Source organism: Centroberyx gerrardi, chromosome 6 (genome assembly GCF_048128805.1).
Source record: "Centroberyx gerrardi isolate f3 chromosome 6, fCenGer3.hap1.cur.20231027, whole genome shotgun sequence".
In the NCBI taxonomy this organism is placed as follows: Eukaryota; Metazoa; Chordata; class Actinopteri; order Beryciformes; family Berycidae; genus Centroberyx; species Centroberyx gerrardi.
In genome coordinates this window covers 24,001,887-24,018,396 of record NC_136002.1, presented here as the reverse complement: position 1 = coordinate 24,018,396, position 16,510 = coordinate 24,001,887, and the positions used below count along the sequence as shown (strand labels likewise).

The following is a 16,510-nucleotide window of genomic DNA, read 5'->3' as shown; positions in this document are numbered from 1 at the left end:
GTAAAATGCCTGTGTAAATCTCCCTTTTAACCATGTGATTGAATATCTTTCCCTTTCACTTAATTATACAATTTGTTTTTAAAAAAATCCATGCAATATAATCTCATTTTAAATGCTCTTTCGCAGCCATGATGAAAATTTCAGCTTTATGAAAAGGTCATTTGCACACAGGTAAGCAATCAAGAGTCCATTTTCAAAATGCCACAGAATTTTAGGGATTTTATGATAATGCAACATGTGGGCGCAGAGGTCAGTCAGATATAAATACTTCACTAACAAGGGCCTGAAAGCCCGACCTATGACCTGCAGCTAAGACAGGTGCATACTCATACAAGCAGAAAACAAAAACTCATTCACATCTATTGAAACTCCATGGTATGCCGAAGCCTCTTAAGGTTACAGAGATAATATCAACGAGGCTATTCCAGCGCACTTGTAGCTCCTTGAAACGCTACAAACCTGTAACACAATCCACATACAAGTCCTTAAGGTAAGTGGTTACAATCAAGGCAGAGCAACAACCTTCGCAAGCTCATTGTAAAACCTGAGCCTGGAATTTTTATTCAACCTTTCACTCAACGGAACACTTTTAATGATATTTATATCTGAAAGTTGTTAAATTATTCTCAGTCATTCACTGCAAGGTCCTTTTTCCTGCTCCTCTCCTCAGACATACCACTCCCTGCGCGAAATCACAGATCCATCCATATGGGACACGTAGTCGCTGTCTGTGCCATTGTCATAGCAGTCTTCCGGGAGGTAGGGGGAGCCGTTGTTCACTATGGGACTGTGCACAGGGGGCCCGCAGGGGTGCATGTTATGGGTGTTGTTGTAGTGCTCGGGGTAGTAATTGCCCTCCTTGAGGCCCCTGTGGGCGTCACCCCTGTCGCCCCAGTCTTCCCTATCCTTGCGTTCATTGGTGTAGTCGGGGTAAATGATGTCTCCTCCGGGTTTGGGTTTCAGCTCCTGGCTGCCCTTGCTGGTCTTGTCGCCGTAGACCTCCTGCAGCTCATGGGGCTGCAGCACGTCCAGCTGAGACTCCTTCTGCATGTCGGAGGGCCCCAGGTACTGCTTGGTGTAGTAGTCTCCCCTGAAGGTTCTGCGTTGGCGCATGAAGCAGGCCCCGCCCAGAATCAGCAGGAGGAGCAGGAACAAAACTCCACCCACCGCCCCGCCAACTATGGTGCCCAGGCTGCTGTCTGTCAAGGAGGCCAGGGTCGGGGAGGTGAACAGGGATCTGCGCTGGTCCACGGCGGTGCTGGTGCCAGCGGTGTCCTGGAAGAGGGGCGCGGTGGTGGTGGGGGCAGCCGTGGTGGGGGGAGGATCTGCAGAGGGAACATGTGATGAGGAGATTGAGCAGAGAGGAAGGATGGCAGATGGGGGTAGGAGTCATAAAAATAAACAGTCGAAGAATCGTGACGAGAGAGGCTCCAATTTATGTTCTGTGCCTATCAACAAAAAACAAATATGGAGTGGATCTTAAATGAATTTCTAACAATATAATGTACTATTGAAGCAGAGCCACGCCTGGCCTGAGATGAAGAGTCTGTTGAAAGCTGTGCTGTAGAGCGAAAAGGGGGATATGAGAGGGGCCGCAAAAGGTTAAGTGCTAAATGTCATTGTGTGTGTGCATGAGAGAGAGAGAAAGGGGGAGAGAGAGTGATAGAAGGACAGAGAGCATGCACTCATGAACATCTGAGTGAGAGCGATTAGTTCTCCCCCTTCCTTTTTCACCCTGCTGTGGGGAAGTCATGTGAGAAGATGAAACACTGTGTGATCGATGTGAGGTTCCTGCATTTGATTTGTCCTCCGGTGGCCGGCAGTTGTGATGGCACCCAGAGCCGGAGAAAAGGGCTCTGCAGAGCTCAAGGTCAGGATAAGTGTCTCCATATTGACCTCCGGTCTCTGGGACAAAAAGCAGCCTGACACCACTCGTCTATCTCTGGAAAGGCACATCAAAGGCCCGACTACAAAGCAGTATGACTTGCACTAATAGAGGTTTGCATCCACAGAAGGTTTTATGGTACCAGTTATCAAATGCACCAGAATCCCTGCCTAGCTAGAATGACCTTCTGCAATTTGTCTTACTAAGTGAGAATCTATTTACTTGCAATTATTTACCATAGCTGTACCTGAAGGTTTAGCGGTATGGCTGGGCGATATGGCATGAAATTTTAATCGGTGAGAGAGTGCCAGTGTTGGTTTTGGTACATTTTCGGTATATCGCCCAGTCCTAATAAAGTAAATAAAAGGAGAAAGGGAGTGGATAATAGAGACAGATCAAGGTCAGTGAACCGATATAATTGCAATCACCTCCTTCGTCAGTCACCAACAACCTCCTATTCTGGAGGGGGACATTGTTGCCTTGTATAGGTGATGAGCATCTGCCACCATGTAGCTGATCAACGCAGAGACCGGCAGCCAAAGGCACAAGGCTACAGAGACAACTGGGAATGTGAAACAGCTACACCATGGAGGGGGAGGGAGTATAGCTGTGCAAGCTGTAAGCACAACCTGGCCATCTCCACAGGGGGGGGGGAGCGAGAGGCAGCATGCCCAAGTCCTCATATTGGACAAGAGAAGCCAGATAATTGCTCAGTGCAAGTCCGTCCTGGACAGGATGTCAGCTATGCTTTAGTTTGGAGCAGGACTCCAAACTGGGCCTATAAACAGATGGAGGCTGACAGCCTTTTCTGGGGCTCCTCCAGTTCTTTCCTCAACAGTGAGAAACGAAACGGATTGTGTGCTGGGGGAGTGTGTGTCTAAAAGCAGCAGTCGTTTTGTTTGGAAAAGGATTAAAAGGAAAAGAGGAGAATGAAAATAAAAGGGATGCAGAGTTCTCAGGATCCACGCCTAACTTTGGAATAATGAACTCAAGTAGCAACCCATGGAAAGAGACAGGAAACAGACAGGGGGAGTTCAGTATCCTCTGTGTTTTCTGACCAGAATTTATTAAAGTCTAGTACTGTGAAAAGCCAAATTTAGGAAAACTCCTTTGGAAGATTTGGGGAAATCCTGTCTGGTCATTTGTTTAAAAAAAGATGAGGAGCTGAATTCGACTAAATCATTAATCACATTTCTGATGGGTACACTGCTAAACTGCTACGAGAGCATAATATAGTGTTTAGCAAAAATAACCTTTTATGGGGTAAGCAAATACTTCTGTCTGTGTACTGAGAATCTGTGAACACAATTCATTGTGTCCAAAACTGAAACCTGACCTTGAAGAAAACAAAGAAAAAAGGCTACATTGGTGCATACTTCGCTGAGTCTGCTCCCAGCCAGCGGGGGAAAACACTCTCTTCCCTATCTGAGAAATCTAACGTTTCCAAAACCACAACAGTGGAAATGTTTGGTATCGATACTGTGTATCTGCACTCTCTGCTCCTCTGTTGCCAGGAATGTGTGAAAGTGGATCTGGGCTGGGTCATTTATATGGCGGCTTAACTCTGCTTGAAGTGTTTAACTGAGGGTGATCTTACTGAGAGGGTAATCTTACATCAGAGAGGCACGATGAACGTCACAAGGCACAGGGAGATTTCTCTCTTAACCTCAGAGTTATTTGGTTTTCGAATGCAGAATACGTCAGCAGAAGCATGCAATCAAGCAATAAATAGATACATAAAATGACATACAATGACATACACTTCAATAAACAAAGTGTATCAAAAGGTACCTTGTATCCAAAGGTGTACATCTTGACTGCGCAGACCAACGTCATTCATCACTTCACATCTGTATACTCCAGAGTCATTGCGCTCCAAAGGTCGTGTGAAAACAAAGCTATTGTTTGCTATCTCAACACCCTCGGGCATCGAGCTGTCCATCCTGTACAAAAATGAAACATTGTACGTCATGCACAGACAAAGCCTTGAAGTCTATAGGCAATTTAAAATCCATAATTCTCAAAGTGTGATTCCCAGCAAAGTGTAATTATTTCATTTACCAGAAGTTAGCATAGTGAAACCGATCCATGGCTTGCAGTGACGGCGCGGTTCTGTTGACGATGCCATATTAACTCATAATTTGATTTCCTTCATCAGTTCAGTTAGAAAGAGAGAAAGTGCCTACCATCACTATTTTATTAAATAACGCACTTTACTTGCCGAATAGTTTTCCCACTGAGAGACGTGACATAGTAGTAACAATTTATAAATGTAATGTTATCTTACATGCCCACTAATCAGAGCTTTTTCTCTTGAAGATTAAGTACTTTTGGATAGTTCACCCACCCTGAACTGAAATACCGAAATAAAATAAATATCTTTCCTTTTCTTACAAAGTCAGGTGAGACCTTTGCTTGTTCATGGTTGCTTGTTATATAGTCTGTGGTTATGATGGAGCACTGTGTGTCATTTCGGGAGTCAATATGGCAGCGTCAACAAAACACTGATGTCACTGCAAGTCATGGAATCTGATCATAACATACTTGCCACACCTATCTCCTCACCTGCAGGACAGGACATCTACTCAGATGGTTCTCAAAAAGCCTAATGTGTGTCTTTATCAGGGAGTTTGTGGCAGGAAGGCTCTGTTCTTGGGGATACTGACCTGACCCATGTGAAGTGACGGGCAGGTGGGTTGGCTTTGGCACCACAGTCGAGCTTCACATTTTCTTGTCCCACATACCAGTTTTTGTCATTTCCTATTATCGATACAACCGGCGCAACTGTGAAAACAAGAGTTGTGATGGTAAAAATTAGCAAGAGCTACTAAAAAATGAATCCATTTGCATCATATTTTTTGTCTCGTGGCTCTGTGATTATTTCACCTCCTACAACAGTAAGCTTCTGTGTCGTGTTTGCTTGAAATAGTGGAGAGACTACTGTATCAAAAAGGGAGAAATCTCAATTTAAAAAATAACACAATGCTTGGGTCATGAATAGCCTATCAAATGGAAAGGTGGATTAATTTCAAGAGGAAAAAACACTGTGGACTTCATAATCAGTCATTGTGACCCCAGGCAGCATGATGACAAATGAGCTTTTCCATAAGGAACAAAGCAAGCATTATAAGCTCAGTAGTGATGACAAAAACGAAAACAGTGCAGCACTGTAGTGCAGCACAGGCTCTGCTGGTGAAAACAAGCCAAGAGAACAAACAAATGACCCTGGGTTGGTGGAAAGCTACAAAACGACAGACTCACTCAGAACGGAGATGCGCTGCAGCTAATAATAAACTCTACTGCTCACCAAGATATAAACAAAAGGAAGCAGGAGGAAGCCTAAAAGAACCCCAACAGATGCCACTGTAATAAAACATGGCAAACAATGACTCAGATATCCAATTTTTCATTCTGATTTCTCTGGGGGACAGATGAGGAACTCATTATTGCACGGAGGAAGATGCCTCTGCTCATTGCGTCCAATGACCTTTTTCACGCAGTTCAACGTTGAAATTGTGCTTCTTTTGCACTTAAAATCCCTTGCCTCTGCATTTGACATGATTTATTGAGCTCTAAAGCCTCTTTCTTCCTGTATTAACCTTGGTTTTTCTGCGTCTCCATCCGCTGCCCCCAGCACCCTCCTGCTACTGCTGCTGCTGCTGAGGCCTGATCAATATTTCATAAAATACCTTCATTAGCCTGCACTCACGCAGTCCAAACAGACACTATCCCCCAGTACAGCTCGCCAAGGAAGTATGCATCAATGATTATAACATTAAGATGAGTCTTAAATGGCCCATTTATGAGCGAAGGAGGAAAGGTAGAGAGCAGAGCCTTCATAAATCAAGCTATCAACACGGGTTAATATAGATAAGATATACTGTAACTCATAGGGCGGCACAATTATGGCTAAAATGATAATCCTTCTTATTTTCCTGCATATGGTGATCACGATTATTTGTCTTGATGATTTCAGGAACAAAATTATTTTAGTGCACTTTTGACATTTTACATCAACGTCTATTTCCAACAATACTGGACATTCTAAAAGGAAGGAAATTTTCAGTATTGCCAATACGCCAATATTCTACCATTATTAATCGTGGAAACTGAAATTGTAACGTATAATTATACACAATTCACTGTGCAGCCCTAATACATGGAGGTGAGCAACATGAGCAGAAGCAGTTTTGGCAGATAACAGGATGATGATGTAAGAACTACCACAAAAACAACAGGATATGCTCCAAAAATTGTATTTAGATGGTGATCTGTATTAGCCTAAATGTTTTGAAGTGGTGGTTAGGGCACAAGTATAGAGAGCACAGGAATCAGAGAAGTCCCATGATTCAACACTCACACTGCACGTTGAGTACGTAGGGTATGCGGAACTCGGTCTGCAGGGCCGGGTGGCGCACCACGCAGGTGAGCGTCTGTCCCTGGGCGTGGCTCTGCGGCTGCCAGATGTAGTGCACCTGGGTGGTGGTGGTGCCGTTGGGCTCGTCCTGCGTCTGCAGCTCAGAGCGCCCGAACAGCTCCGTCTCCCAGGAAACCACAGCGGCGGGACGGCCGCGCTCCGCTATGCAGGTGGCCACCAGTGACTCGTTGGCGCCGTCCAGCAGAGCCGAGGGGCCCGCCGACACGTAGACCTTCGGCTCCACTGTGTGAAGGAGAGGGAAGAGGAGATGAGATGGAGAGAAGGAGGAGGGGAAGGCATGGTGCAGCGAGAGGGAATGACAGAATGGAGAACAGATTACAAAATGAATATTGATCTTTTTGTATATGGATATGAATAAATAATGGCCATCATAAAACAACGACAAGAATATGGACAGAAGGAAGTGGCCTCAGTACACTTAGCTGCCAGAAAGAGTAGATTGATTTCCTCCATTTCACAGATATTTATTAAAAATTGATGAGCCACGCTATTCGATCACATAGGAGCATTTCAGTGGGGACTTGGCTGTCTTCATTGTTGTGCCCCATATGTCAAAGATGCAGTGTGTTTGTGAAAGGGTAATACTGAGCAGCAGCATCGATTGCTACAACTGTATGGATCTAGCAAAGCATCTAGGCCTATATATAAACTTTTACTGTATTATCATGGTATCACTTTTCTTCTTTAACCATGACATTGTATTATTCAACAATAAAAACTTCTCCTCTTATTGGCTTCAAAAGTTTCCATACGGCAACAGTACTTCAATAATGAATAGGACTTTGGGGAAAAAATAAAACAAAAACAAAAACCTCAATATAGCAGCATCAGTAATAACAGTGAAGTCATACAGCACTGTGGTGTGTCTGTATTTGACCATGTGGTGACGGGAGCTCAGGAGTTAAGTTACTGTGCACTATTCAGTGCTTTAGAGCCGGGATAATGTTACACTGGCTTCCTGAGAAAGTCTGTGAATAACTGGAGGTTTAGACGTAACACAGATTTTCTCAATAGGGAGGCAAAACAGATCCATGTAAGACGGAAGTGACCAATGTAACACAGCCCACACTACCTGTTGCACAAAACGGTAAAGCAGAAGTTTCACTTATGCTGCACTGGTCTTAAAAACATATGGCGCCCCCCTTTGTAATCACAACCTGTCAGCAATGACACCGGGGAAAGGCTCGCAGGATATGGGAGCAATGAGAAGAGCAGTCCAAGGGGAAAGGAAGAGAGTCTGCCAAGGGGGTGGGGTGGGGGGGTGGGGGCTTCAACAGAGATGTAGCAAAGCAAACACTGGCTAGCTATAAAGGTTACATTAGGCACCAGGTCCAAGCTATCTTTCCTTTTCCATCAGTATTTCCCTGGGCCTTCCCTGACATTTCCCTCTTCCTATGTCCATTTCTTCTTCCTTGTCTGCCCATGCAGCCCCTCCTCCCTCCCTCTCCCTCTGACAAGAGCACTAACAGCTGTTCCACTTACTGTAATGGTGACAGACTGGGGGGCAGCGCGTGTGGGCACACACCGGCCTAATCCCCAAGACAAGGCCGTCACCTCAAGACATCTGCTGGCCCCCTCCTCACCAGCCGGGCAGGCAGGAGGGACAACAACAAATTCAAATAACCTCCGGCACCCCTTTTTCCAAAAATAACTTGGCGTCTCCTGTACCCAATGCAGGGGCGGGGCCGCTGTTCTCAGCCATCCGCCTCACATTCTTCACTAACTTCCCTCTGCCCCTCCTTACAGCTCTCTTGACTATGAACAGTGGCTGCTCTATGTTAGGAGGCAAACTGGCTGGGCCTATAGAATAATCAAATCAGAGGGATGTGTTAATTTGGAGGAGCTGTCAGGGAGGGAGGGGGAGGCTTTGGACGAGTGGAAAGGCTTGAGTGGAAAGGGTAACGATTTCCCGTCAGACAGCCAACGGGCTGCATTGGCCCTTTCCCACCCACCTACACTCTGTTCCACATATGCACATTGAGCGCTGACGTCAGACAGAAAGAGTGGGAAACCCTATCAAGCTGAGATTTGACTGAATGTGCAGTGGAGATACAGCACATCTGCACATTGCTACCATAGGATGCAGCAACAGACAAAAACCTATAAATTGATCATTTTACCATTCAAAGCAGTCAATTAATTAATACTGTATGATGTTATATAGCAGTTCAAAATGATAATACAGGGTTTCCTATTTACCCAAATATATTTGGGTAAATTACCCAAATACATTTGGGTAAATTAACAGCCACAGCTTTTGTTCTACATTTATTTCAGATGCTGTGCACAACGCTGGCACTCAAACTTGCAGTTTCTCGTTGATTTAGTTTATAAAAAAAGAAAAGATTTAGTGAACTACAACAACCATAATTCATTGCGCCTATGATGCAGCACATGGTATTGGTGTAATGATGGACTTAATGTTGAGTAGGTAACCTGCATGTAATTAGCTGCATGTTAAATTCGCTTCACAAAACTAGCGATAATCAGATAATAGTCAGTTTAAGTTGTAGTAGCCAGTTGCTAGCATCATCAGCGTATAGTTGGTATTTGCTAATACAGTATATACACAAACTGAAAAAAAGTCATTTGAATAGATTGAACAGAAAAATGAATAACATTTTGCACACAGGCAACACTATAACAGAAATTTTGGATTCCACAAGTAAGCAACTCTTGCTATCTCTCTGTGGAGTGGATTTCTCAGATTTATGACTCAGCAGAAGAACAATTATTGGTCACATAAACAAACAGAGAACTTTGAACAAAAGAGAATACAGTTCATGGTTGGATGATATAGCTCATATGCAAGGAGCTTATTTGAAGAATTTACTGCAGTATCTGCTCATTAATATCATCTACATCAACACAGCTTCCTTAATCCTTTTTCCTTCCTTTTTTTTTGTAAGAAAGTAAACTGTTGTGCAGTAGATTTCCCACTGACTTGTCAGCAGTTCAAAACAAAAGGTCATTCTAATTCTTTCACTATCCGTGGTATATTTTCCTCCCCTGGTTCCCTCCTATTGTTTACTGGTGGGGACTTTTGGCTCACGTAGCACAATTGCTCCAAAACTACTTGGCTCACTCTTAAATGTTTGGGCTTTATGTGTGAACCTAGTCGCAAACAGGAGGACGAAGAATTGGGTGAGACACAGGGTGAACCTAGATCAGATCTTATTACACAAGAGTACAATGCACTCTTGAAAGAACTATCACAAAGTTCAGGGATGTTGAGAGATTTCACCACCTAACAACCTTAAAATGTACTATATAAAGCAATTCTGTTAGGTGATATGAGGTCATGCTTGAGCTATCCTAGCAGAACAAAAAACCATTTGGTCACTGCAACTCAAAGCCAAGTGCTATAAAACAGAGCGAGCAGTAAAATGACACTATGTTTATGTAGTTAATTTATAATTTTTTAGTTTAATTTAGAGTTTCCAACTTGACATCATTATTAACAATTTCAGCCATGACAAAGAGTACCACAAGAGCACATACTTACAAAGTACACATCAGCTCTTACAGCACTTTGTTTACTGCATCCCATGGTAATAATGAACCTTCCTCAAGTCAGTTAGTCAAAACCATAAAATAAGCCTTAATCAGTTGGGCGCCATCTTCAAATATAAAATATGAGGCCTGGGTTGGGGAAAACGGTAAATGCTTCCCAACAGTCCCACAACTGGCCCCAGTGTCATGACATGCTGAGGACCTTGTTCCAAAATGCCAAATCTGGAATCAAACACAACAAGTACAATTGCTGTACAGTCCCACGGCGCCTAGGTAGGTGTGCAGCATCAACTGTTGCTGTAGTTTAAGTTATGACAGTCCTGTAATACTCCGCATAACCACATCATTACCAATGTATCATCAAGAAGAATAGATCCATACTGTAAATGTACATTAAATGTCTCAAAAGTATCATAAGATAGTTGCCAAAAAACTTCATTTGAATTGCCAAAACTCAATAAATTCCACACTTGTTATGCAAAACTGGCTCAGTGTGATTGTGACTATATATTTTATTCCACGTGTATATTAGCCATTGCAGCTGCAAAGCTTACACACATTAGCAAGACTGTAACACCGGGAGAGATCGCTCAATACGAGGTGAGAGAGCGCCATTTGGTGATACCTTGGATATTCTCTATATCAAACCATAACATACTAATTTATTCTGGTTCTAGATGACTATATTGTACACATTCTGATGTGTGATCCATACGTTTTTGGGGAACATTGCATTAAAAATGCAGGTCAGATATGCTCATTTCCATATATTCTGGCTTGTGAATATCTGTGAAAATGGGATTTGAGTAGTTTTCGCTGTGCTAGCTATTCTGTGTACGACCATAGTGTACAGAAGTTACAAAACAGAGTGACGCTCTGTGTATAGTGTCTGTTACATTGGCTTGAAAATTGCACCTGACCAAGATGACTGCCTTTTTCTTGTTATTACTGCACAGCTTCCCTATTAATAATGTGTTTCCTTATCGTCAAAACAGCCTCATGAGACAAGCCACATGTCAACCCAAAACAAGGCCAAGATGAACCACTGTTATAAGAGCTTAAAACTGCTGAGTTTAGGTCTTCATAATTGTAATGTGCTCCATAAGAAAAATACCCCGCGGAGTAACCTAATTCCCAACTGTCACGTAGCAAATTGTGAAGAACCTATAGCCTATATTTCTACCATAATCACACCCTACATAAGAATTTGTAACGAAGGCCTAAGCATGCATTTATGTATGGGTGTGCATGTGTGTGTTTGTGCGTACGCCAAAGAAACTGGCCTGTGAAACTGCTCAGAGTGGAGAGTAAGGTGTAATTGAACTCTGTGAGGTCCCAGACACTGTGGCTGTCACAGCAGCACTTAATGTACCACTCATTAGTCATCAGAGCCTCCTTCAGTCTCTGGAGGGAGACAAGAAACTACTGCCTACAGTGCAATCTCCAGCTCTCAGCACTGCCTGAGTGCAATCAACCAACCATTTAGGGCTTGAAACACACGCTGACCACAGAGAATCTTAAATGTTCACGTTCCTCAGAGAGGGGGCTGTGTATCCATACAATGTGGAATATGTATGTAAACGTGAGTGCATACACTGTACATTACGCAATCCACTTATGGGAAAGCAAGGTAAGGTAAGCATGAGGGTCTTTTCTACATTAAAGCTGCAATATCCAACTTTTTCACATTAAATTAACAATAAATAAATAGGATAGTATGCATCATCAGTCTGCATCTGTCTGTGACCCGATGTGTACATGCCTAAATCCACCCATTTGCCTGACATTGGCTTTTCAATTGTGTGCAGGATGTTTTGAGGTGTAGGCCTATACCATTTGCTGTGGGTGTGTCGTATGAGCATGGCCAGTGGTGAGCTGGTTTGTGGATAGCAAGGTGAGGACAGCAGCCACAGCACAGGGAAGTCATAACAACAACAACAACAACAACAACAATGGAAGAAAGCAGTAAGAAAAGAAAGTACTGCGACGCTAAATGTGCAGTAGATAAGACCCGTTCAAAAACACAGGTGAACATCGGCATTGCTTCTTACTGCAGTTTGCCTATGTTCGCCATCTGCTTCTTCAACACCTGCAGTGGCTTTACGGATGCTGATGACCTCAGCCTGAGGCTAGATGCCGTTTCAAAGTAGACAACTCATCAAGATTAGTGTTGATGAGTGTTGGGGCGTGAACTTTCCCAACTGAGAGGTAGGAGGGCGGCACTGACAATGCACTTCATTGCCTCAAGGGAAAAAAGTTGCATATTGTAGCTTTAAGGCTGTAAATCTGAATAGTATAGAGATCTTACTTTGGCGAAGGCTAGTTCTATGAATATTTATGGAGGAATCTGAAATGCCCTCCCATTATTCAAGGAGACTCAGTGAAACAGCATTACAAAGACATAGCAATATGGGGCATTTAAATGACTTTTGCTCAACATTCCGCATTTTGTCTCTTTATAGCTGAGTCGGCACTTTTTCCAGAGTGAGTGACACTGAGATGAGTGAAGTGAGTGGGGCCACACTGCAGCAGCTTCTGCACAGCTGCAGATTCTTGCAGGGATTTAAATGTGCATGGCCTCTGTCCAGGTAGTAATTTAAAAGCTAGGCTGCTTCAGAGAGTAATTTATCCCTCCAGGGCAAACACTTACTGGTGACCTGAGCTTTGCTTAATCTCAACCAACAATGTTCTCCAACTGTTACCCGGTCAGAGTGAGATTTAAAGGTGGGCATGAGGAAGCACTCAGACAATGAAGATGGACGTTAGACAGGTCTACTTTACCTAATACATTAACGGTGGTCGATGCTTGCGTGTTGCCCAGAGGAAAAGTAGCCACTTTGCAGGTGTAGGACCCGATGTCTGCAAAGCCAACTCCCTGAAGAGTAATGGTGGCGTCACGTGCCGAGGGGGAAACGAAGGAGATGCGCTTGGCATAGTCTTGGGAGATGGAGATTCCAAACTCGGGGTTGAACACTGCCAAGGTGATGGTGCCTGACGGAAGACGACGCTCCCAGGAGCTCTGTGTGAGGCTGAGATTGGAGCCCACCTCTATTCTGCAGCTCAGCGTGATGTTCTTCCCCAGCACTGCATTCACTTTCTCAGGAACAACCACCTGGTTACTGCTCACACCTGCTGAGGGAAGAGGAGAGAAGTCAGAATCAGATAAACAACAGAAACACATCATTGTTTCGTCCAGAATTAAATTGGAAGGGGATTAAATTGCTCATGAAAGAGTCACTTCATAACATCACACATTACAGTTTTGGTTCTCCGGTTTCTAGCTTTGGAGGAAACTTGTTTGTACAAATCTAGATTAATGACAGAAATAGTATACAGGCATGTGAATTCTGGTGACAGATTTTCTCTTTCAAATTAATTAAGGGAGAAGACAAGCCTTCTCCAACTGAGATATATCATTTTTTCTGTAGATCTAGCAAAAAACTAGCATTAAACAAGCAGAAAACCTGTTTTTATTTACAGGAAAATCATGCAGTGGATCGCATTAAAAATTAGACTGCTTTTGGACTTGTGAAATATGCCAAAATATGTCTTATTGGAGCACTGCTGAAGAGCTGTTTCATTTTTTGACCTTTTATTATTGAGGATCCAAACTGTTAAAAGACAGAGAAGAAAAGAGCCCAGTAGCCTGTTTTTATGCATTACATGGTGTCATTGATTTAGGGGACCTTGTTTCCTTTGAATGTAGATGAACCTGAAAAGAAGCATGGCTACAAACAATTCCCCCTTCGTTGTGCAGATTTTGTAAAGTGCTCCTTAACAACATGCACATAATCTGGGGGCTTTAATAGTGCGCTCTACCCAGAGTCAGTCCCATAAGTTATTCAAATAAGCATAGGACAACAAGAGGTTTGAACTATTCCTTACTAACATCTCTTGCTGTTCTAAAACTTGTGACCCCAATTTCAAAGAAGTAGCGAGACTCAGGTTATAATCAGACTCATCTTGACCACTAGCTGCAGTAGGCCTATACTGTATCATGCATTCCCCTCACTTTAGATAGGCACATCATCAACACTATTAGTCTTCCCATGGTTACAGGTAAACATTAACAGCCGTTATTTGTTTCAGACACGTTATTCTGGGGTAAAAAAAGAGACCAGACTTTGTCTGAGCTACTTCTCTGTGTGCTCCCCTTTCCCTCTTAATAAGCAACACACATTCACCACAGGACACTCAGACTGTCCCTCTTGCTAATTGTCAGAGCACCTTTTAAGCAGGAAGGGGAAAAAAAAATCTGGAACGAGATAAAACAAAATGCGCAATTTGATGTTTTTTTTCATTCCCTCTTTTTATGAGCCCCTTAATCTGACTTAAAGCCCACCACAGGTTTATTTGAACATGATGGGAGTTATTTTAAACCGGTGCAACATGTAAACTTGGTTTTGAAAAGTAATGGCCCATTTGGATTCTGTAATTCAGTTGAGGTGCAGGAAACCAATCGAGAGAGGATGAGCATGTGATGACGAAGACCTGAGCGGTAACAGCACAAATTCAAGCTTTGGTGCAAAATAAATTAAGAAATCAACATTCAAGAGTGTGAGTGTCAGCAACTCCCTGGTTCTTCATGTGCAAACTAGCCTACATAGACAGTATTTTGCATATCACAGTTGATATGCCCGCTACTGGATCGTGATTGTTAGCAAAAACAAAACAACCAGCTAAGAGGGAATGCATCACAGTATCTTGGAAAATAAATTTTAAAACTAACCTGAAATAAATCCTAAATTACATGTTATGGCTAGAACCCTGAATGGAAAAATTCCATTGCAGACTGTTTTCCTGAAAGCATAATAACACAAATGAGTCACTGATAGTAACATATAAACTTAACCATTTTAAAAAGAGGCTATGTGAGCTTTTACAACATTGGTCAAGACCTAAATGAATGGGGGATCCCCATTAAAACTAGTGAAAATGTTTGTTTTATACATAAAATGTAAGAAGTGAATTCCATTCAAAATATTCAAAGAGTATGTCTCAGTTTTCTTTCGGTTTTCTTGACACGGTTACAGTTAGAGTAAGCTATATTTGGGAGACATAAATTTCCACTTAGTACCTAGTCTCGGATGTGTATGGAGTAAAGCTTATAAAAGTGGTCCACTGGCTGGTATTTTGGGTCTTTGGCATGAATATGAGTGGTAAGCCACAGCAATGCTATCTTGGTTAGTGGGGAATATAGCCAAGGAGGCTGAGGCTCCCCGTGCTCCATTACGTCCCCTGTAATTTCAGTGATCTCTCTCACACACACACACACACACACACACACACACACACACACACACACACACACACACACACACACACACACACACACACACACCAACTGTTTCTTCCAAAATAAGGAATAAGTGTGTGACCATGTGTGTATGAGTCAGGCATTTTGTTTTAGTGGATGTGAATCCTAAATGTATGTTGCATTGTGTTGCGCTGTGTTGCACTGTAGTGTCATGCTGTGCTATAGTGCCTGGGGTTTTCCTTTTTTTCCCCCTCTGTTGACCCACATATTCAAAATATTTTTTTTTTTGGGACAACAAAACTTATTTTGCAGACAACTGTGTAAACTAATCTAGCATAGTTACGCAATGTCTTTAGGTGTTTAACCTACTAACCAAAAGTATTTTATTCAGCCTGCCTTATGTGCCAGTGCCTTCGATAAAGTTTGTCAACTTAACATAGCCAGTGACTTTGGATATTACTCCATTTCTTCTGAATAATTTAGGGATCAGTTTACATCTTTTTTCCGCACCTTTGATTCATGACCTGGTCTAAAAAAGCACTGCCATAATGTGCTGTGCTGTGCATGTGTTGCCCTGTGTTTGCATTGCGTCTGTCAGAGTCCTCTGGGTGTGCTGGTGTGGGGGAGAATCAGGGTCAGAGCAGTGTAGGTTATGCATTCTCCACTCCACAGCCATCTGAGCTGACACGACAGCTGCTCGCTGTCCCCTTAGCAGTGCAACAGAGCTCTTTTGCTTGACTACCTAGTATAACAAAATCATACCCCCATGACAAAAGATAGCCTGTGAGATAAATAAACACATAGGCTATAGTTGCTGCAGGAATAGCCTATATAGTGGGTGACCCTAGATGGCAGATAAAAAATCCTCATCCGACACTGGTTTTGTGAGCAGCAGTAAACTGACATGCTTGGCATGCATGACATTGTGTTGATCCAGGCAGACACGTGTCTCAGACCGGGCTTCTCCCAAACATGCTCCACATACTGTAGCTACCTGACACGATACTCCAACTGCTACCGTAGGTAGTTTGTCTGCCTCACTGTGTCAGCTTTCAGGCCTGTCAAAGCATACAAAGAAACTAGACTCCATCCATGCTATGTTCTGTTTGTTTTACAGTAAGCGTTTGGGAGTGAGCAGGGAAGGAGGGAGAGAAAGAGGGGAAGTGCTTAAAGTGGTCTCCACCCTTGCCATTAGGGGAGGAGAGACAGATGGCCTCTGCGTGGGATACCTACAGCCAGGAGGAGAGTGGGGAAACTTGGCATTGCTAGCTCAGACCATGAAGAACACAGTCAGGGCACGCAAACTAGAGCACCATGAAATATTATCTAAAATACTGCAGGCAAATGAAATGTAAGCAGTGCGTTAAACAAAGTTGTCATGCTGTTTCACTAAGGAAATAGGCTCACTGTTGCGGGG

General features: G+C 43.1%; 1 protein-coding gene across 1 annotated transcript in view; it reads right to left on the bottom strand.

Moving 5' to 3' along the window:
• Positions 1-206: 206 nt before the first annotated feature.
• Positions 207-16,510, bottom strand: part of nectin3a (nectin cell adhesion molecule 3a) — a 29,196-nt gene continuing 12,892 nt past the window's right edge. Inside the window, exons 2-6 of the mRNA XM_071925356.2 lie at positions 12,618-12,965; positions 6,246-6,545; positions 4,552-4,669; positions 3,677-3,828; positions 207-1,325 (exon numbers count right to left, since the gene is read on the bottom strand). Of these exons, the coding sequence (XP_071781457.1) occupies positions 667-1,325; positions 3,677-3,828; positions 4,552-4,669; positions 6,246-6,545; positions 12,618-12,965 (1,577 nt within the window). The 3' untranslated portion in view covers positions 207-666. The remainder of the gene's footprint in view (positions 1,326-3,676; positions 3,829-4,551; positions 4,670-6,245; positions 6,546-12,617; positions 12,966-16,510) is intronic.